The 23,584-nt window shown below is 39.9% G+C and overlaps 1 protein-coding gene across 5 annotated transcripts in view; it reads right to left on the bottom strand.

Annotated features, from left to right (window-relative positions):
- NTNG1 (netrin G1) overlaps positions 1-23,584 on the bottom strand; it is a 156,456-nt gene that overhangs the window by 72,500 nt on the left and 60,372 nt on the right. For all 5 annotated transcript variants that reach the window (XM_074906698.1, XM_074906700.1, XM_074906697.1 and 2 more), the window contains exon 3: positions 15,065-15,705. In XM_074906698.1, the coding sequence (XP_074762799.1) occupies positions 15,065-15,705 (641 nt within the window). The remainder of the gene's footprint in view (positions 1-15,064; positions 15,706-23,584) is intronic.

Genomic DNA, 23,584 nt, shown 5'->3' with positions numbered 1-23,584 from the left:
AGGTTTCTTCTGTGAATAATTTATACTTCAAAAATACTAATCCTTTCTCCTCCTGAAGAAACCTAGATGAAGAGTGAGTGGTTTGTGTCTGTGCATAGTGTTTGAAGTATGCCAAAAGCAACTTAGCATCCTACAGCTAACTTAGATACTGAAAAAGAGCTATTGAGTCATCTTACCTCTAGCCCTGCGTTGGTATAAGAACACAGCACAGTGAAATTATTTGCTGTGACTAATTTTAAATGGTTTAGGAAATAAAGTTCTAACTGTATCTTTTATTTTCAATTTGGCAAAACAGTTCTTCTTTCACATACTGTATTCCAGGTGCTTATTTCACATACAGAAAGTCAAAATACCATATGACTACTGTTTAATTATAGACACTACTTATTGTTATCTTGAAGTCACTAAACTGGCTAGATTCTGCAAACATTTTGTTATGTTTTATTAAAGTCTGTAGAATTATACAAAGATGGGAAAATTACAAATGCTCTTTAGCATTAGAAAGTTTGAGATAGACGATATCATGGATCAAATTTACTGACTTTTCACTAAAGAAAAATATGAATGTAGTATATTAATAGATGGTCTGTGGATATGACTCCTAATGGATGACCTGGTCTTCTCAGAGGTGGGTGGCCAGAGCTAGGCAGTCCTATTCACTTATCAGATGCAGCTGAATATGAGCTCTTAGACCTCAGATGGGGAAGAGGAGAGATCTGGCTTCCTGCATTGGTCTTGGAGCAGTGAGCAGGAGACACGTACAGACATGAATGTATGCCTGCCCACTGCAGTACCACTAATACTGACTGGCTTTCCCCCAGTGCCAAAACAGGTCTCTCACTGGGTTTAGTACCTGTCCTAGCCTCAAACTCATGTCACATGTGACAAGAGACTTTGTGTATGTCTTTCTCTGTGAAATGGGGTTGATGATACTGCTTCCATGTTATTCCATAAGTTTAAGTGACAAAGGACGGGTAGTTTGAAAGCAAAGTCTTAATATTCTGACCTAATGTCAGACTAGAATAAAATAGTGATTGCTTTTGGCCTTTAAGTGTACTGAAACATTTATTATTCATGTTTGTTTTTAACAAATACTGGGTAAATCAAAGAATGTTCAGACAGAGGCTAGAGCGGAGCTGTACTGTACACTGAGGGGTTGGGAACATGTTTTTGTTTGTCTATGAAAACAGACATGCTGGGAGGTCGAATTAGATCAGTGACTATAATATTCCATGTACCAGAACTAAACAACTTCATTTATATTTCAAATCTTTCAAATCAATACTTTTCTTCATATTCTGCGACCCCCACCAGGAAACTTGTATAACTGAAAATTTAAGGAATAGATTGCAAGTTATGAATAATGTAAGGCTGTCATAGGGGAAAGCAAATTGTGAAATACTGCTGACAAAAACAATCAGTATATGTTTATACTGAAGAACAAACCTTTGCAATTCCATCTTGCATAATGTAGCTCTTATAATCCTATAAAAATTTTTCTGTTTTCTCTGAAATGTCAAGCATATTCCTCAGCCTCAAACTTCAGTGGCAAATTGTGTTCGCAAAGAATGTCTGAGCTAATCTGGCAGTAAAATTTATGCATATATATATATATAAAATAAATATAATACATAGCTCTATGAACAGCACTAGAGAACTAACAGATGCAGATAAAGAAAGAACCTAGAGTTGAGGGAAAAAAAAGTCATTAATACAGGGATGTCTATCAGCACCCATTTTTCAAGCAGCAGCGTATTACAAAGAACAGGTCTAGCAAGATTAGACAGGATCCTGTCTGAGGCATGGACAGTCAGAAGGTGAACAACAGCTTCCTTGCACTAAAGTTTTCTTCTGGGCATGGACTTAAGAAGACTGCCGTTCAAAATGAATTGGTTTTTGTTTGCACGCTGACACGAGAGTTGCCATCCATTGAAAAGAAGAGGGATTTGTTCTGAAGATCTGATGAGCAGAAAAAGACAATGTGCCCTGAGAAGATCTTAACAAGAGCTTTGGCATGACACAGCTTTATCCTTAATGAACTTCCACATAATTATCAGAAACCCCCTGAATTATGCAAATGAAAAACAAAAAGGAAAGGACAATAGCTGCTTTATTAGGAAAAATTTTTGTAAGTAATACTTCTGGGGATGAAGGAGTTAGTGTTTGTATCTGATATGTTTTAGGGCTGTGTTCTTTCTCTCACTGGAGAGTTGCAGAGGAGGAGGAAGGAGACTGGGATTTAGGATGGTGCCCGCAGCAACCATGACCTACTGTCCCCCCACCATTACTGCTCATCATCTTTCCTGCTCAGCACCTCCTCCTGTTAACTACACAAGCCAGGAGGGGAGCATTACACGGGAAGAAGCGGTCCCAGATCTTATTAAAACTGTTCTCTGCTTTCATGTTGGGCAGAAAACCTCAAGAGAGGAAAAGGGCAGAACTTGGTGGATTTTGTGCTATATACAGATTTATCATGATGCACAGCAAATTGACTAAACCAAATGACTTAGTGGCCATATAATCATATCACAAAGGGAACAAACTTCTGGCATCTGTCCAGAAGTAACAGAAGTTGTATATAGCTTTCAGAATACAACATTTTTATTCAATTTTTTTCTATGCAAATCACTCCTGTGTTTTGTCTCAGTTTTACCCCTGCATGATAATCTCTGGGTTTTCAGAAGCTGACCTACCTCTTAAGATTAAGAACTTGATAAAATAAGGAAAAAAAGTCGAAGTCTATAACAGGCTTCTCTTGAGATGCATGCACTGCAGACTGGGAACTCCGATAACACCTGTCACAAAACAGCCGCCTCCCTCTTAGTGTTACTGGCAAGTGCCCTGGGCTGCTGCCTACAAGTCTTCTAGGATAAAGTCTCACCTATGCCTCATGGCAATTCTTTCCTTTTCTGTTTGCTTAATGTAGTTATAGCAGCTGAATTTTTAAACCTGGTTTCTTCTAAAACATGCTAAGCTTATGAGGATATAAAAAAGTACACATTTCATGTGTTAGGAATTACGGGGAAGCTCCTGTATACAGGGCATTGAGACTGGACTTTATGTTCTATTAATTGTGTTTGCATTGCCGCAATATTTGCACAAGACTCCAAAAGGCCTCTATCCTCAGCCCATTTTAAATTGCAGAAACTTTCCTCTGCGACTAAGCCCTTTTTTTGGTGGTCCTAATATGCGCAAGAGATTTTTCAAAAGTCCTGGTATAATAAAACACAGACAAAATTTACAAAATCCCTGACTTTTTCAGAAGGTTTCATTTTAAATGCCAAATACTTCTAAAAATGTAATATAATGCTCTTCATATGAAGCCTTTAGACAGAGCATATGTATCTCCTCTCCACAATTCGCAGTCAGGCTGAATGTCAGGCACACACTAATTGTGCATTTCTTCATCAAAACCTGGGTATGACTGTACAGTCAGGAAACCAATCAACTGTGTTAAAAGTATATCCTTCACCTGCTCTTGGAATCAAGACAAAAACCCCTTTGTCATTCTGGTGGTAATTGCTCTCCTACTTCTCCCCTATTTAAACCATGTATATTTTATGAAGCATTAACAGACAAACAAACCAAACATATAGACTACAAAATCCAAAGTCTGCATTAGTCTCCAAAAGTAGCCATCAGAGTGAAGAGAGATTTCAGAGTATGATCTCTCAATATAGTGTCTCAGTATCTGTAACAAACAAAAGTCCAGATGTATATTTTAAGACATCAAGTCTAAAACACGAGATATTTGTACACAGAACTGAGACTGTTGCCATCATCCACCTGAAAGGACGAATCTCAGAAACAATCACCACGTTGAAGGTTACTTCTAGAGTGACTAACTCATCAAATGATGCAAACTGGTTTGGGTGTGTAAGGACTCGACACTGATGAAAATTTATTTTGAGATATGTACAGTAGCAGACAAATTAAATGTTATTTTACTTTTCCCTATTTCTTTCATCCAACTGTTTCTCCACTTCCCATTCAGCATTCAGGAACAAAACAAATGGAAAAGGGGGATGAACCCCTTTTTTTTCCCCAAGATCTAGATTGTGGATTGGTTTAAACATTTTCAGTAGTAGAATATTAGTAGTTAATGACACTCAGATTGTTTGATCTTTAGCTCATTAATAACTGTAAGACACCATTCTGGAACCACAGCTTCCCATCTTTTAATTCTCCTGTGTTGCAGAGGGGAACGAGCTGCCCTTGCCGGCAGACTGTAATTCCTATGAGACACAAGTGATTAAAAATGTAACTGGCTCCTTGCTGTTCTGCTGTCCTGCTGGAAGCATTATTTCAGGGGCATTCAAAGGAAGGAAGGCATGGTTCCATAAGCATAATCTTTAATGAACCTTGTTAAATGATAAGCAATTTTCTGCATTGACAAAGAATAATAGGTTTACTTTTTCATTGTAAATTGAGATGTTCCTGCTGAAGGTTTCCATTCCTTCTTTGAGCCACATGGGCTGCGACTCCCCATGTGATACAACTGGAGGAGTGATGATCACCATAAGAGAAGCAAAGACAGTGAGAAATGAGCAGCTGGAGGTATGCATGGTGTGGGAGGAGGGAAGGAGGATTTCCCAAAGTGGGTCACTGACAAAACAGACACCTTCTTACACTGCAGCTCTGTCCCCTGTCCCAACTGCCATTACTGCACCCTCTTCCTGCCTTCCTGCCAACTCTGCTCCCTTGGTGGTGCAGAAGTTCACAAGACCTGCTGTGTTCTAACTGGGGGGCAGGAATGGTAATTTTTTGTAATTCCCCCCCCCCCCCCCCCAAGTCAATTCCTGGTTGTGCTTACATGGCAAAATCCACACCCCTAGCTCTAAGTAAGGGAAGAGCAGCTCATAGTTCAATAAATACAGCAAGAAGATGTAGAGCCAATTAAAATGTGATGAGGCTCTAAAAATACAGCCAAGGTAAGTCAGCTAAAAAACCCCAAATCTCTCAAATAACCTTCCCTCTGTCCCCAGAACAACAGATGGGAGGCATCCAATGGCCAGGACATTTGTGTTGCAGTGAATGCTATCAGCATACATCAAATAAAACCTAAAGGGTGAGCTACTGAGCGAATGAATTTCATGCTCCCTCTCATGCATAAAAGTCTACCAGAGGTTCCTGGACTCCAGTTCATGCTCACATGGCTTGGCCTGGCTTTTCTGAACAGGCCTAAACAAAAGCACTACAGAAGCATCACCAAGTCAAAGAAGTTAAAATTAATATGTTTATCATGACTTTGATAAACACCATCTCAAAGTCTAAAGATTCTTAATGCACAAGAATGTTAAATGGGAAAATGAGTAAAATCAGTTTTACCAAATATAAAAGTCAGAAGCAATAAACAATCCTGCAACTGTTCTGTCTCTGGTAACTTGCATTAAAATATATATAAAGTGTTCTGGGAACTGAAGCAATGCTTCAGTTCAATAAAACTAATGCAATTAAAGAGAAAGAATCCTGTTTTTCCCCTGCTTGCAATTTCAAATGAGAGCTTCCTAAAACTTGTGACCATTGCTGGAATCCAATTCAGGACCCCAGCTTATCAAATTCCCATCTCTGGCGCCATGCCTTTGAGGTATTATAAAGTGCTGCTCATCACACCAACTCTGTCTATGAATGCTTCAGAAAACTGTAAAGTGCAGACACCCCATTTTGAAACAGGCAAGTGTTCACTGTGAATCAAAATGGAGTCATCAAATGTGTGCAGCCTTCAGCCAGTGCTTCTTTTCTTGCAAGGCAACAAAGGAAAATGTGTTAGCACAATGTCTCCCTGTAACATTTTTTTAAACTTGGAAAGCTTTGCAGGACAGCATACCTACACAAAGCTGTAGGTTTCTGAGACCCTGTAGAGCAAGCATCTTATTCAGTAATTCATCCAGGGGCTGAGAAACCGCCAGGCTAATGAGCTCTCCTGCAGCCTCTTCCCCTGCAGGTGCTTCCCTGGAAGCACAATCTTAAATCAGACACCGCCATGCCAGATGTAACTCCCCAAACAAACACCAACCCCTCCCTCCCAAATGTGGCTTAAGAAAGCCATGGCAGCGCTAGGATCTGACTTTGATGAATTCACAAACTTCTTTTCCATTCAGACAGTGGGAGCTGAATTAATTCCTCAACTTCTTTAATGCTGAGAGCCATGTCTTGGGAATTCAGTACAGGAACATATTAATCTCTCTGATAGGCAATAATGCAATATATTACCGATGGGGGAGCCAGCACATCAGCACTGTGATAGTGACCCTGACCAGCAGATGACTGAATGGGTATGGAGAGAAGGAGCTGCTCTAGCTTGAAGGCACAGCCTCAACTTTGGCAGGCAGTCCTTCATGCTTGTCCCACTACTAATTTTCCAATGCATTACTTTGTCGCTTGGGCATCCAGAAACACTCATTATGAAGGTATGTGACAGCCCCTGATAATACATGTCTGTGGCAAAATAATTGATCCCTCTCTGCAGTGGTGATCTTTAATGCTCATAGGGCACGGTAGGTTATTAGATGGAAGGTACCCTTTGATGGTCTCTAGCGTAATATGTTACCAGACAGCAATGTGCCAACTATCTATCACTTACAAAATAATGTCATCCCTGGAAAAGGGCCTGGCAGCAGGGGTTAGGGGAGGAAGAACGTTTAATTATATTTGTGGAAGAAAAGATGTCCTGAGAAGAGTGGGCAGTCTGGTTATTTATTGGCTGTTCAAAAGTACTGAACACAATCTAAGAAAAAGATCAGGCTCTGAGATACGGTGGTTCACATTGCTGTACAGACTCTAGCCTTGAAGTCAAGTTCATGCTGAAGAACAAAATTACCTCTTACAATATGTGGTTTACTTCTGAAAATGAAAAGGGTAAGAGACATATTAGTAATGTTGGCATTAGTGGAGGCAGCTGTTTTTAGATATTTGGTATTTCAGGGATGTGAGTTTAGCATCGTTATTAGAAGTACAGCTTACTATATTCCTCTGCTAACTTTCCAACAGGGAACAGATGGTTACCCTATTACCAGCCATTTGCATTTAACATATTGTAATGATTTATATACCACATGTCACCTAACAAAGTGAAAACAGTCAATGGCAACTAATTAGTTGAGTGTGAAGACACATATCTCAATGTACATATCCTTATTGTAATCAAATTTTATCTTTTGGGTTCTTAATAGGTTTAATACGCAGCATAACAGAAATACTGATGGCAGTTAAATGTGAACCACCATGTTCCTCTGGCATCGGGACAGCACTGCTATCATTAACAGTTGTACCCGTACTCCCGTTACATGCCTGTTTTATGAGTGATGGTGCAGGGAGGACAGATTATAACAATCCATTGTGCTTCTCTACCAATCATTCTTAAGTGTATTTCGAAGTACTTTATAAATCTTAACATATCAGATACTGGCTCATATTACAGGCCAACACATATCTAGAGAGGGTGCAAGTGGGAATACTGCATGGCAGAATGGAAAGACACTCTGCATAACTCCCATAAAGACAGAAATAGATTTAAGAGTGAAAATGAAAAGAATCACAAGGTCTTCCAGGGAGTTTACAAGGAAGAAGCAGACAACTACTGACGTTTGCACAAACGTCAAAGTCAGAGGATAGACTCAAGGGTTCAAAGAAAGAGCATAATTTTAGAAAACTGCCTTCCAGCACTGGGACATGGGCATGTGTATGTACCATACATATTGCATTATCCATAGCATGTCCCAAGGCCTGATCAGCCTTTAGCCCATAGTATGAAGCTATGGGTTATCAACCTCTTCCTGAAATGTTTTTGTTTGGTTTTAGACTTACTTTAAAACAGTGGTCATCACCCCAGAAATGTAAAAAATGTCAAATCAGTGAAGTACAGCTATGTTATTCCAGAGTATGGCAGCATTTCCAGCATACAAGTCATACCAATCATTCCTTTTTATTAATTGCTACCTGCTTAGAAGTCTGGATGAACTGTTGTGTGAGCAACCTGATGCTGTTCATGGACAGATTCTAAGGCTCCAAGGACTTGGTGTGCTGCAAAAAATTAAAGGTGTTCTTATATTGTAGTGGTAGTACATCAAGCAGTTTTCCAGTTCTTGCTCTCTCCTAATGTCATTAGGATGCCTCTTGCCATTCAGCATCCTTTCATTTCTACCATGCCCCATGAATCTAACCAGGACGCAGCCTGTTCTCCAGCAAAGGGCTGCAGCTAACACTATGCTTTCCTGAATGTGTCAGCAGTCAGACTTTCTTTTGGGCATGCTACCTGCAGCATAACCCCTTGTCACCATTTTCCTGACCATATTGCTGCCCGCTAAATACACAGCATTGCTGTTTCTTTCTGTAGTTCTTACTTTTTCATGAACAAGATTATATTCTATGACAACAGAATTAGAGCAGTGTTGAAAATTTATCCTGTTGTTTAGCCCAATTAACAAGATGTTTCAGCTGTATTTTACTGAGGACTTTTGCTGCTGACTCATTTGCACTACAGCCTGTTGTAATCAAGTAGGGACCATGATGATTCCCTTTGTGCATGGGTCACTAGTACTGCTGAGGCCCATTAATCCCTGAGACGGACTCTAGAGTGAAGCAGAGGAAGGGTTCTCACAGACCCCATGTAATGAGACTATTAGACCTCGACCTTTACTAACTCACTTTCTGGCTTTCTGAATATGTGTCTCCATGTGGTACCATCACTGGATGTAGCAGAACTGTCCTGCTTTACAGCAGCCTTATTATACAAGTATGAGATAGGATGAAAAGACTGACAGGTGTGGTTTTTTTCTCATTTCTTTTAAACAGAAGCTGAGACAGTCTCCTTACTTCTGTCTTCCCTCCCTCCTTTCTTTCTTTACTTCCTTCTGTCTTCCCTTCCTTCTCCATCACTTGTTTTCCCTCTGTCCTCCTATGCGAACATATTTGAAACTCACTGGTTTAATACAGTAACTTCACTGAAATTACACCTGATTTACAGGGTGGCATCTGAAACTAGTATCAGGTCTGGTCTCTTGTTTCAATACTTCTCATAGTGTATATGATACACAGCATTTACTATGGCAGTGTACTAGAGGGAAATAAGAGAGGTGGCAAAGTTAACTCTCTTAGTTTCAAATATTTCCCTAAATAACAGCTGAACGATGGCTCTTTTATTACAACTAACAACAACAAAAAAACGATTAACAGAGAGAGAGAAACATCACCTGTGTCATGAGAAAGCACAAGGATATTCTGAGTTCAACCTACTACCTTCTGAGGCACATCACATACCGAGGAGTAGCCAGGATAAATCAGCTTGTAAACACATGTAAATTAGGTACGAAGATAGACAAAATAGCAGGCAATCTCACCATGCTGGTGCCCATGGAAGGGATCAGAATGTTCAAGAAAAAAACCCCCAAAACCCCACCTAAAAGTTGGTAGTTCCTGTTACTTGTGAAATACTTGAAAATTTTTAAACTTTTAGCATGACAATATGTTGTACCACTTCAGCTTTAACTTCAACCTGAAGGACATCTCTGTGCCATGAATCATTTGTATATGTGATCTAGGAGTAGGAGATCCTTAAGCGTATTTCAGTGTTTGCATTACATTGAACTCTTGAAATGAAAAGCTTAAAGGAAAGAAAGTTTCTGCAAGATATTGGAGTCACTGAATTTATTCAGAAAGGCTCTTTGGATAGCTTTTCAGCATACAAAGCAACACAGAAAGAAAATTTTTCTCTTCTTTCATCAGGAGTTTCATCTCCACTCCTTTAATGTTCAATGGCAAAATGAATTATACTACAAAAAGGCTTGGTGACTCTCCTCAAACACTCTGATCCGGCACGATACTGAGCTTCCTTGAAAGACAGCTGGGGGAGATCAGTATGGAAATACTTGAACTCTTGCAAAATGGGCCAAGAAAAGATGATCACATGCTAATGACCAAAGGTGGTGAGTGAAACCTGGTGATTTAAACCCACTAGTTTAAAAAGTGTGTAGAAGAATTAGAGACCTAGTCAGCCATCCAGCCTCTACTGCTCTGCTCCCCTTTCAGCCACTACAAGACTGAGACCACTCTGAGCTGATGGTCAGGACTTGTTTCATCAGGACGGAGGGTGGAAACCAGTATTATTTGAACACAGGCAGGAGTAAAACCCTACCAGGACATCTGTACTGAGTAAACCATTGGAAACTGCTCATGTGTGAATAAACACAGTGACCATTTAATTATTTCAATTCCTGATGAGCCTAGATTTGTTTAGAAAAAATGAAGGACCATTTTCCTTAGTGACATATTACAGTAGATATATTAAAAAAGCTAACTGCACTTGGGAGTGAAAGATAAATTGACATGCTCTTAAATACATACATTTATTTTTCTTTCCTGTTCTCTAATGAGTTCATAATTTAATTGGAGAAACTGCTAGATTCCCTCCAAATACTAGTGAAAATCTCAAAGGAGAACAAGCTGCTTATGCAAGTGTTCTTGTAAAACAAAGAGTATTCCAGTATGGTAAATAAATACTAGAAACCAGAATGGTATTCAGTTGTCTCCTTAAAAGCCTATATATCTTCATATTGATGGTCTGGTTCTGAGCTGAACATTAATGAAAACATTTTCTATTATAAATAAAACTAAAGCACTTCTATACATTACAACTTCCCTAGGGCAAAGTTCTGCTTTTGGGTTAAATTACAGCGGGATATTACTACAGTGTTGTCGAGTGTATGCGAGAGTAACAAAGATTTAATCCAATTAATCCAGCTGTAGAATGGATCTGTAGAATAAACCAGAGGATGAAACATGGTATAACCCAGTCTTGATGGTGTGACTGTCTGCTGCAGGCTGCAGTGCGAACTCCCAACTCAGGGCGGCAGATCAGCTCTTTTTAAGTGGAAGGGCACTCACCTACCCCAAGCACACCGCAGCAATACTGAGTGGTTCAGGGTCATATCTGGAAGGAGGGGCAGGCTGACTAAAAAAGTCCCAACCCCCTAAGTAGCAGATATGATTTCCTTCAGAGTAATTTATTCAGATGCTGAGATGGATTTAAATTTAGAAGAGATAATGTGTAATGTTGAGAGCAAGAAACTGTTAAAACTGAGGATACTTTTCACTTGCCTACTGTGAGTTAGAGGTTTCTATTGCTGCTGGAACTGCAACCGTAGCTGAGACAGGGTCAGAAAACCCTGGGGCTTAAATACAGAAGCTTCAAGGCGAGAAGTGTATAAAAATAAATTCAAAAGGGCTTAATAACATTGCACAGAGGCTGGATATTCTTGTGTCAGAAGGAAACTGGTGGCTCTTAGATCAAAACCTAATCACCCCAAAGCAGTAAGATCTTTTGTTTTAGCCAGCTAGTCATTCCATCACCCACTGGGGTAATGCTTTTTTACTAGCATCCTGAATTACAGTTAATTTACAGTGTATAAATGTACACATCACTGACAATATAACAGTTAAATAAAAAATACTTTGGAATGAACATGGTTAAACCTTTAGTAGCCTGATCCAAAATTCGCTGGGAACCTTTTGCTTGACTTCAAAGGAATTATTATGAGCATTTGAGTGAAATTCTACCAAAAAAAAAAAAGTTAAAAAAGGGAGCTGTGCCTCACAGCTTACTGCCAGAACTGTCCTTCACATGGAACTGAAGACATGCAGAGCCCACAGACAGTCCAGGCCACCTCTGCAGGCAGTGAAGTGAGAGAAACGTTCCTGAGGTTACCACACAAGGCATCCTCTGATTTGCTGCAGCAAGGCCAGACAAGGGGGGAAATGTCTGCTCTTTCTTAGTTTCCCATCCCAGAAGACTTTATTTATGCATTAGTCGACCTTTCTAGCCGTTAGGACCATCTTGCTTCAGCAGTTAATTAACACAAGTGCCATAATTTAATACAGTTAATGCTACTTGATGCCCTTTAATGTACCTTCCATTAGTGATATTATTGTAGTATTACCCTGTAAATTAAAATGAGATCAAGACTAAGAGAGGCTCTCTTTAATTAAGGTACTGGCACACTACGTTGTCCATTATTCACTAGAAAAAAATCACCCTGATTTAGCGAAGCCAGACCATCGGTAAGTCAGAATTAGCTCATGTGGATTATTAAGTTTCTTGAATAATGTGAGAACAATGGGGTTGCTGAAATTGCTAACAGCCACGTTTCCTTTTTTTCATCATCTTAATAAATACACAATGGAAGTGGTAAATTGAAGATGAATAAACTGGTGGTAATAGAGGAGGTAAGGCATTTATCGAGAGTACACATCTCTAATGCGACATACATCAGGCTTATTTCCCACCAAAATGCAAAACAATGACAAAACCAACCCTATATGAAGTGAGCAAATCTCCTATCTATAACTCATTTTGAAGTATTAATCACTCCAGCATCTTATATATTAAATATGGTGGCTTTAAGATAGATGCTCTTCACTATCATTGGTCCTTAAAATACAGTGTGAAACAAATTACATTTTATGCTGCCTTTAGAAATGTGCTATTATGAGCTTCAGTGATTTTTCACTGTATTTAACCTAAAGGTTATTTTTTTCAGTTAAAGGACTAGCTTTAAAACGTTTCTGCTAACATCACTCAACCACCACATGTCAAGCTCCTTGGTAATGGCCCTTTGTATCCCATCCTCATGGAATAGTCTAGTCTAGCTTTACTAAATGTATATAAATATCTAGGTCTGAAAGCCCGGAATATGAAACATTATAGGGGGAAAAAAAAAAAAAAAAAGTAACTAACTTTCCAGTTAACATCCTAAAATAAGGTGCAAAGGCTGTAAAGCTCAGCTGAATCAGAAACAGCAGCAGAAAACCCCTGGTAACCCTTGCTCACCTCCATCATGTTCCTATGCACAGGGAATGCCCGGGCACATGACTATAATGCTGATTTGGAGACTCTTGGCGAGGGGACCTATAAGATTTCCTGTAGGAGACCAAACATACCTAAAACCAGGTGACATATTGCAAGTTACACTTGGTGCAACTAAATAATCAGGGGTTGTGTACTGCAGTCCCACAGCTACTTAGCAGTAAGCAAGCCCATAAAATCTTTGAAAAGGAGGACTCACTACATATTGGAGGAAAGGCCACCAAATCCCTAAAGCGCTGTTCTTCTCATTAGCAGACGAGTGATAAGAATTCACATGAATCTAATCTAGTGAGATACTATTACACATCAGATACGTCTTTTAAAGCACGTGTCCAATTACTGCAGCATTTAGACAACAAGCATCAGCATCAGATAAGTTCTCTGTACAGTCAGGCTTCATTTCTATAGATAATTTTTCACAAGACTTCCATGCCCCAGATGTGCTCAGAAGGTTTCTGTTTCTAATTTGCATGCAATGTACTCTTTTTTAATCCTTCAGATGCTTTCTTTGATAAAGTACTGATAGTCTAATTGAAGTCAGACTAAGCTCCAAATGGGTTTTCAGATGGGGAGCAGCTTTTCCTTAAAATGTAAGGAGCTTCCAATCCTAAGCCTTGATATGATGTCTCTGTAGAGCTAACCTATGTGGAGCTCAATGGAGAAAGAATACACATTAAATAGAATATATGTATTATTTTTTATCTACTGAGGTTAATTTTACCAAAGTATTTCAAACAGTATCTTAAGCTGCCTATGATCCACTTAGCCCTCCCAAGAGACTTCTGAAAAATAACTTACAGTGTAACTAATGAGAATTACAATTCTTAAAACAGCAACATTTATCTTATATTTCACATGTGCAGTTAGTGATTCTGTATGTATGCATATATGTGTGGTGTGGACACAGAAGATTGTAACTACATGCTAAATCTACGGTCCTAAGAAATGTATTTGGATGTCATATAAAAATATGTTGGCACTGCAAAAGTGCTTATGTATTCAAATCTGTATGTGGCATCAATTCTTCCTTTATATGAAGTTAAAGAATACTTTTCAATTGATTACATCACAGTAATTTGATTCTATTTTGATTTTATGTATCAATTTTTGCAATACGGAAATGCTTATGAACATGAAAGCTTGTATAAAAGAGGTAAAAAATGGCAAACTCACTACAGCAGTAATAAAAATATAGTCACCAGTGTTTTATATAATCACTGTTTCTACTTTTTTTTTTTACTCAGTCCTGTGTCTGCAAAAAATGCCCTGGGCTTCCACATTGGCTTTTCTGTTCATTTTGATACTTAGCTTCTTTAAAAAAAAAAAAAAAAAAAAAAAAAGATTTGAACTCTCTATAGAAGAAATAGAGAAGGAAAAGGTACATTACAGAGGTGAGTGAATTGCTAATAGAGAAGGTCCCATTTATTTCTTCTGAACAAATTGGCATCCAAGACATGTAAAGGGTATCACCCTCGTGCTTGAGGTCATCGGTCAATTGCTAGTTTGAGTTGGGAAGAGAATTTCCCAACAGAAGTGTCATTGCACAGTTATTATTTTTGGAACTACAGCAACTGATAACAGCCACTGCTTGCTCTAGAGGGACTATTTGTCTTGAACCTAGCTGAATAATCATCTTTGTTATATTCAAATCAGTCTCTCTAAAACACTCTTGTTTTGTCCCATTTTACTTCAGCTTCACCGCATTTCAGAGCTAATTAAAGTACAAGGAATGGACTCTCTGCTGCCTTCCTTGTTCACAGGCAGTTCATAGCTAGACCTAGTGGGAAGGGTCTGTGCAAGGGCTGCTGTATCCATCACAGCTTACATTAAAGGCTTGAAAAAGTCAAACAATAAAACAGAATCTCTCTTTTTATTTAACTGCCATCAGATCAGGCTCCAACTACATAAAAGCAGAAAATGTCCTAATGCCAGGGTACATTCCTGAGCCAATATAAGAAACTGTTAATACTATCCTGCTTGTAGAGCTAGGGCTCATGATCCCAGGCTAGTGACAACAAATACCTGGTACTTTGTGCCACTGAGTCTAAAACTTCTAGTATGACCAGGAATAGACTTCAGCCAAGCCAGCTTTCCAAAGAACATGTCTCGGCAGAAAATGTCATTGTGTTTGGGGAAATAAACAGTTTTGAGTAACTTCTAGAACCAAACACACATTCCTGTTTCTAATGGTATATATTCTCTTACCTTCCATATACCCTTATGTCTGAAATTGCATAAAAGTAGCGTGCCAGGTGTTGTTCATCTACATATATTTCTCCAGTTGCTGGCCTAAGCAGTCTTATCCTCAGATCTGTGATGGTAAAGAAATCTCTTAACTTCTTGGTTGTGTCAAGCTGGCCATAAAGAGAAGCCATGTTATGAAGCCGAGGTCCAGCAAAAAAAGCAAATCTATCTTTGATTTCAAAGTGGATTATTTTACTATTTGTCATGTACCCAGTAGAGTATTCCTCTGTGCAAATGATTTCTAGGACTGTGTGCTGTGATAAATCCCTCACTGATTTTGGATCCATGTGGAAAGCATCTAAGCAGTCTGTGGCATAGTACTGGTAGGGCTGCCATGTTCGTCCATAGTCGAGTGATTTCTCCAGGATCATTTGGTCTGGACGGCCAGATTCAAAAGTGATAACTATGTTATCTGTAAGCTCAATGGTTTTGTTCCAGGAGAGTGTAATATTAACATGAAGAGGCTTTGGATAATCCTTCCAAGTTGTGGACTGCCAAAATGTGGAGGGATGTCTTCCTTCAAGATCGAACATCAGTTCTGGAGGATGAGCCAGTTCTTGGGTATTCGCATCACATTCATTATTGCACATGTAGGGATTCCCCTGGAAAAGAGCAAAGCAGTGTTACAAGAGGCACGGTGTAGGTGACTGTGACACATAAAGATGTTTCTTGTCTGGCACATGAGAACTTCTGCTTTTTCTCCAGGAGGGAAACCAAGAAAGAAAAAACAAATGCTTGTGAAGAAATACCTTTATCTTAACGAGATTTATTCTGGCCATTTTACCTGTTAAAGTAAACGTACAAACACACACATATACAGCACCCTTGCTATATATAAACATGTACATAAACATTTTTCTTAGTATGTTTTAGAGAAAGAAAAGAGCTTATTTATCCTGAACAACTTGGACCAGTGATAGTCACAAAAGGCTGAGAACAGTAAGCAAGTCTCTAATAGCTCAGTAACAACTCCAACTCTTCCTAGAAAGATGCAGCAGCTGAAGAGAATTTCTTTTTAAAACAAGTATGTTCCTCAAGAGCTCTGCTCACAAAAGTAATTCTAGGGCAAATGTTTTGAGGTCAGCAGTGCAGCCAATATGTACTTCGTATGAACCAGTACTCAGTACACCTTCAAGTTTCCTTTCACCTGAGTGTGAAATTTATCATGCTTAACTGTGCTCCCAGTTTAGCACCAGCTTGCCCTAAAACATTTACACTCGCCACCAAAAGCCATTACAAAAACAGTGCTCTGCCAGCTCTAGGGCTTGACTCAGACATCTGCCATCTTATTACAGGGTAGTGAAGTACTTCAGGAAAGACTTTTCACAAGACACTGGCTCCAATTTATCAGGACAAGATAATCCGGCACTTGATTAGGTGGGAGGTGTCAGCAGCTCCAGCTGGAACGCTGCCGAGGTGGCTGGAGCTCTGAACTGGGGGTTGAGTTAAAAACAGTAACAAAAAAAGCTTGCCAATAGTGCACAGCTTTTACTGCTGCATGTCCTCTGTAGCAAGGTGAAAGTAAATTATTCTCTTCCTGGCCTTTTGATGCATTAACTTGCACACTACAATCTTCTGCTTCTGCACAAAGGCTATTTTGTCTGCAGATTGGGGATATCTTGCAGCAGTTGCCAAGATATCAGACCCCGTGGGCTGCACTGAATCACGTCTATCTAATTTCAGCTTTCAACAGTACATTAATATTTTGCTACTTGTTCATTCTGCGTTTGTTCCAGAGCAACTGCTGCCCTGTATCCATCCCTCTGCCTTACATATGGGTTGTGGAAGAAGCCATGCCTCTTTTCACTGATGGTCAGCACTGCTGGGGAAAAAAACGCACATGACTCAAGCACTGCTCAATAGGGGTTTATGTGTAGCTGTTATTGTCATTAATCAGAGTTCCCCTCACCTACTCTGAAAACAAAACATGCCCTGCTACCATAATAAACTTTTTTTTTTTTTCTTATAATTACAGTTATGCTTGTCTCCATCTCAAAGACTTAGGGAAATGAAGTGATTCAGTGCCATCCAGTGTGGGGAATGGGTTTCAAACGTGAGTTTCCACCTTGGCAGCTGCTCTGCTCCTTGACATACTCCCACAGAACACAACCGAAAGGACTTCTGCAGTCACTTCAACCTCCCCACTAGCAACTTCCTCTTACCTGGGCAGGGAAATACTATTTCCTTTCTCTCTCTCTTTCCCATTAATACAGCTGAATGCTAAAACTGACAACAGTTCACTGAGACTCTAAGTTAGGAAAAAAAACTACAAGACAACAAAAAGGGTTATTTGAAAAGCAGCACACTGCTTGTTACACTGACAGCTTCAAAGCATGCAGCTGTAACTGGAAATACTCTGCAAAACGTGTCTATAATAAGTCCCTGTTACAGCTCTGATTTCAAGCTCACGGTTGCTATTTCTATGCCTTCCTTTTGAATAAAACAGTGAAAATCAAAAATAAGTTTCAAGCAGAATAGAGAAAACACCGAATTTTTTATTATTTAAGCTCCACTTAATATATCAGACACAAATGCCAGAATTTGCTAACTTAGGCCTTTTCTTTTCCTTAGGGAAAATGCACATATTGTGAAATTTGTAAGGTTCCAGACCCTTTGAATATATGTAAATACCAATTTCACATAAAATTCTCAGTGTTGCGTATATCACCTTTCTGAGGTTTACTAGAAAAATCTGGTCACTTCTGTACCTGTCACCACGAAGCTGCCTGCGTACCTGTAACGGACATGCTTCTGTCACAGCTTTGGTAAAAGCAACTTCACTGGGAGGTCATGGGTATTGAAACAGCAAATAAAATGCTTCTGGGTAGTCAGACAGGTGCATTAAGCACTGCTGAGGATGACTTTGGTTTCCTGCTCCACAAACAGCCACTGAGTCTGTTGTGATTCTTCATGTTAAAAACTAAAGCTGCTTTGATTCACTAGTCCCTGGATGCTGGAGGAGGCATGTTTTATGACTTCCAGTGGGTAACCCAGATTGTGTGGGACATATTATTTCTTTTGGTATCTAACAGTTGATTTCTTTGTCTCCCCTTTCACCTTCTCCTGATGTGCCAATACAATCAGAGAGCACTGGGAGACAGGGGTCTAACAAAACACAAGCTAGTGTGAACACATTAAGACCATGAGAGCTGGTAGCGCTAAGGTACCTAAAAGAATAGTGCAGTGAGTGCTAAAAATCAGCACTAGCTCGCTGCTGAAAGGTAGTCTACATCTCTGTGGGCACAAAACTTTTTGGGAAAGATGAGAGTATTCCAGTTAATGGCAGAGTACAGTGAGAAATGGGTCAGAATCACAGTGCTGTCCTGCACCTGAAATCTGAGTGGTAATGTCAGGGGCACAACTTGCCATTGAAACCCTGGCATAAAGACATCACTGCAAATGAGAATCCTAATAAAAAGCTTCAGACATATCTTCCCCAATAAACTGAATTGTTCTTTTAATTTTATGGCACACAATTCTCTTTTAAGAGGTGAATGATTTGATGACACCGAAATAACCTGTGTGGAGTTCAGTATTCTAGAGAGGAAATTAGTAAAAAAAATCTAAGCTGCTATAAGCCGATAAAATAAATGACCTGAATTCTAACCAAGGGAGAGGGAGAGAAATGATGAGTTTAGGTAAGTTCCCCTCTGTCTATTGACACAGCAGTCACTGATGTAATTTTGAAATATTTAACGTGATTACTGCTTCAGAGGCCTGGAGTCAGATTCTCATTTTCTCTACCAGCAACTTGGCTTTAAACTGCTTCTAACTAATCTTAAATGTAATTTGCATGTTAAGTCACACTTACATTACAAAAACAGTCTAAGTGTAAAGGGGCCCTACCCTACATGAACATCCTTTAGTACATGGTAGCATGAAAACAATTAATTTAATTGGGATTAGTTACATATTTTAATGTCTTGATCTCTGTGATAATCCTCTTTAAGATCTCTATCTCAGTAAAATGAATACAACAAAAAAGAAACTTTCCCCAAGTTGTGAAAACTAAGACCATTCTGTGTTGGGGGCATCTAAAGGACTGAAGCATTAGCAGCTGTACATAATTTTGTGATCAGCAGGCAGCTGTAAATAGATCGTCATTTAAGCCTTCCAAGCAGCAGCTCTTCAGCTGGATAAGGTAGAAAATATTTCTAACTTTTCAAAAATACATTTAAGCCATTAGGAGATTTCTAAATAATTAACCACTAACAAATACTTTTAAACACTTTACTGCTAATTAGCATAAAAGGTAGCTGAAGTTTTCCCAATGCCATGACTAGAAACCCACTATTTTTCTGCACAGTAATTGCAGAATTGATACTAAATAGCTCCTTGCAGGCAGGCAAATTAAGTTGCTGTTTATTTTGTTTTAGGCTGCTTATGGACTTCAAAATATTACCAAGACTACTGACAGTCTAAAAGTTTTTGACTTTAGGATGAGGTACCCGTTATGGTTTGATCATACTCAGCCCCAACTAGAAAGAGCAGAGTTACCTGAGAAGTTACTGATTAGGGCTGACTGGTCCCAGTAGGGTTTCCCCTCAACTAGCTAGATTTCATTTGTTTTAGCACACAGTGATGTCTGTTTGTGCCAGGCAACTTGAACTTTTATAGTGGTGTCTGAGGTGCTCTGCAAGTGTCCCTGCCTGGGACGGGGTGCTGGTGCTGACCTTGCTCCTGCTGGGCAGGAGCGTGTTTTACCAAGCGCATCTTCTAGGAACAACTTGGTGGCAGACAGGACAGTGACCCTAGTGTGAGGATTTTGGTTAAACACAGAGGTCTAGCAGTAGTATGACCTTTGAATGTCAGCAGAGGAGCTGGCAGCGGTGCTGCAGCTGCCATTGGAGGGTTAAAGTCAGAGCGCTGCTGCTCAGGCGAAGCTGCCAAGCTGCCGTCTCATCAGGACAGCGCCTCAGCGGCATCAGCACAGGCTTAGGGCTTGATTGAAGATGTTGCTGCTTTCAATATGCTTCCTGTCCACACTAACACCTCATGGACTTTTCTACCCAGGAACAAAGACAGAGGGGCTTAACCCTTCTGCAGTGTGAATATTGGAAGCTGTATCACAGATTACATGCTGTAATAGACACCTGGCTAAATCCCTACAGGAGATTATAACTTGCATTTTCAAACTGGTGAAGGCTGCTGGGGTCAAGCAGGCCAAGATTTTAAGAAGGAGCAAAATAAATTTTCAAGAAGCGAGTCACAGCAACCGATTTTTATACTGCTGCCTCAAGGTAGTTAGCTCAGATGCACAAGACAAGAAATAAACAGCCTGACTCACGTTCGCAGTGAGGTTGTGCAGTAAATTACTACATTCAAATCACAGTTTTGGAAATATAATAATAGAGCACTTCTGTTTTCCTTTCCAAGAGACCATTACAAGTAGTTTGTTTGGTACTGTGTTGTACCTTGTAGATGACTAATTAGACAGTAATAGCTAATAGCAGCAAGTGCCCTAATGCTTACATTTTGCATGTGGTTTCTAACAAGGAATTACTTGTTTACCATGACAGAGCCAGATTATAAAACTGTTAATTGGGAGATAGTACACATTAGGCCTTGTTCTAAGGGCAAACAGACAGTGCAGTGGAGGATTGGCGAGGCATAGAATCTGTCACATGATAATTGATGTTATCAAACTCACTACATCCATTAGCTGGTTTGAGAGCATTTCGGACAATGTCTGCAGAATTATTGTTGTGATGAAGACAGGGATGGCGGTAGACAAGCACATTTTACCATTGATAGCTTTTCATCACCACAGTGACAGCATTTTAACTTAAGTGATTTAAGTTAAGAAAGAAAAAGTGCTAAAATCTCAGTGAAAGATTTGATGCACTTTCACAGAGCTCCCAAGCGAGAGGCATCTGGATGACCAGACAAGCATTTTGAACTCTGAGTTGTAGGCTGAACAATATACAATCTCCAAAACCAGCAAAAAGAAAATAAAAGCATGTTTAAATCAATAATTTCTGGGGAGACTTAAAAAGATTAAATCAGGGAGGATCTGACTGGCCAAAATTAAACAATAATGCTTAAAAACTTCATGCACTTTTAAGGTTGAAAATACATTGCAGATTATGGCCCTGATTCTGCAACAAACTTGGTGCAAGCAGGCTCTTAAAAATCAGATTTAAAAAATATATTTAAGCCTTTAAAGATCTGGCACTTTGCCTTGTAGAACATAGACCTAGCTAATTAATCTTCATGACAACACCTCCAAGAGGTATGGGATCTTATCCCAAATTTACATATAGATGCAGAATTAGAAAGAAATGCTTTCATATGATGCACTCTGTAATCCCTGATTATATTGTTTCTTCCAAAGCCTTTTGGTAGATCACACAAAGGCATTCTTGGCACTCACGAGTAGCTCTCAGATCATTAGATCACGCCTCTCTCCAATGCTGTGAACTGAAAATGAATCATAGGAAAACATTTTAATATTTGCACCACTGAATTCATTGGTGCATTTGGCAAAGGCACTTAATTTGTAGCAGAACATTCTCTCTTTTTAGTTACTTTAGGTACTTTTTGGAAATGCTTTTCATTTTACTTTATGAAGCAAATGGAGTTTTATTTCTTCTGAAATATCTCTACCCCTCTACCCACTTTTTTTTTTTTTTTTTTTTTTGAAAAGTCTACTTATTCCTAGTTGGTAATTTTATGCTTCCAAGGCTTTCTTTGATTTGGCAACTTTGCTTTATTTTGACCGCTTGGTCATTCTGGCATAATGGTACTTTAAGGGAGATCTACTGGCACTGACCCAAGTGTTGTTTTGTTATTTCAGAAGCTCAATATTGGTGTTTTCCTCTTGTATCAGCAGGTATCTGGCATCATAATCATTTTCCTATTTATAGCTTTTGCAATGTCATGAGGTGCTTAACGCTGGGACCCCATTGTGCTGAGCTCTGGCTGAACAATATGGCAAATGTTCCAAGAACACCTTAATTTCTATCTACACTGGATGCATATTTGGATTCGAGAAACTGAAATCTCAGGGAACACAGCATCCCCTTCTCCCAGCACATTAGCACTTGTCCTGGGGAAGCCAGGCCATCCATGAGAGCGCTCCTTGGACAAGGTAGCAGAGGGTATCAATCTCCAGCATTTTGCTCAGCTCATATTGGTGCATTTTCGTCTGAGCTGCTTTTCCAGCCATGCTGCTGTCCTGCAGGAGCTCTGACAAGGAAGTCATGTGAGAGGTATGGGGCGGGGGGTGGGGTGGGGTGTCTCCTCAACTGGTGCTCACTTTCTGATTATTTTGGACTATCCATGAATTTAGCATAGGAGCCATTGAGGGGTTAGGAAAAAGATGTCCAAAACACTACAGTTGAAAGGCATCATCCCTGGGCAAGGGAAAACCAGTGCCAAGGCAAGTTGGTCCATTGTGATGGACAGACAGTCTCAGTTATCATGGTGAGCATCAAAAAACCTGAGAAATCTAATCACCCTGGTGGCGATAGGGGGAATCGGGATGCTGTAAATACTGAAAAAAACCCTAAACCCAACTTCTTTTTTTTTTTTTTTTTTTTTGCTATAAATTATTGTGTTCAGATTTTTGCTCCACAAAGGAAATGTGTGGATAGTAAAAAGTCTGAGAAACTGCTGTGAGAGAGGGGAGGCCTGGCAAGCCTTAATGACCCTGACCAGACCCACCTGGGCAGCAGGTGTTAACAACCCCAACCTGGGCCCTATTTAAGCTCAGGCTGGGGCTTTCTTCTAGCTCTTTCTCATAAGTCAGCCTCAGGCCTGGGTTGTAGCCCTGTCTCCTGCAGTTCCTGATGGCGTTCCCTTGATGGTCTTGCTTTGCCCACTTGTGCCTGGGGCTGCTGATGTGTCTATGTCTCCTGGCTGTGCTCAGGCCATGTGGGATGGTGCCCACAGGTGAGGGCATGGCTGGTGTTGGGGTGTCCTCTGCTCCCGCATGTGTCCTGTGTTGGGTGACTCTGCTTCTGCTGCTCCCTGGCACTTGCTGAGGGATATGCAATTAGTGAGGAGATGAACATAACAGAAATGTAAAGCTGCACAGCTTGCTCTAGACAACAATGGAGCAGATTTATATTAGTTGAGTATGAAATCAAATTACGAGAGCATGGAAATTTTAAGTAGGGAAAAATTTCAAGAAGACTCATTGTGTGAGGAATCAGGGACATCGCAGTCTGGGTGGGCTCCTGAACCACGCTGCTGAGGGTGGACCACCAAACCCTCCTGTGCAGGGCAAGGTGGTCATTGTGAGCCATGCTTGGCTGGTGTTTCCTCTCACTGGGTGAGATGTGTGCAAGTGGCAGGAAGTTCTCTTACACTAGATAACACAACTGAATAAGTAAGTAAATGTAACAAGTTCCACGTTTTTATTTCCCACAGACAAACTGAAGAAATGTGCCTTGCAGCAGTGGTGGCAGCAGGTCGGACGTGATGGCGTGGCTTCTGCAAAAGGTTGCTCTTAGCTTTCTAACTGGTTCTCCAGGAAGT

This window comes from Athene noctua, chromosome 5 (genome assembly GCF_965140245.1).
Source record: "Athene noctua chromosome 5, bAthNoc1.hap1.1, whole genome shotgun sequence".
In the NCBI taxonomy this organism is placed as follows: Eukaryota; Metazoa; Chordata; class Aves; order Strigiformes; family Strigidae; genus Athene; species Athene noctua.
Note: the sequence above shows the minus strand (reverse complement) of the source record. Positions and strands in the feature narration are given on the sequence as shown.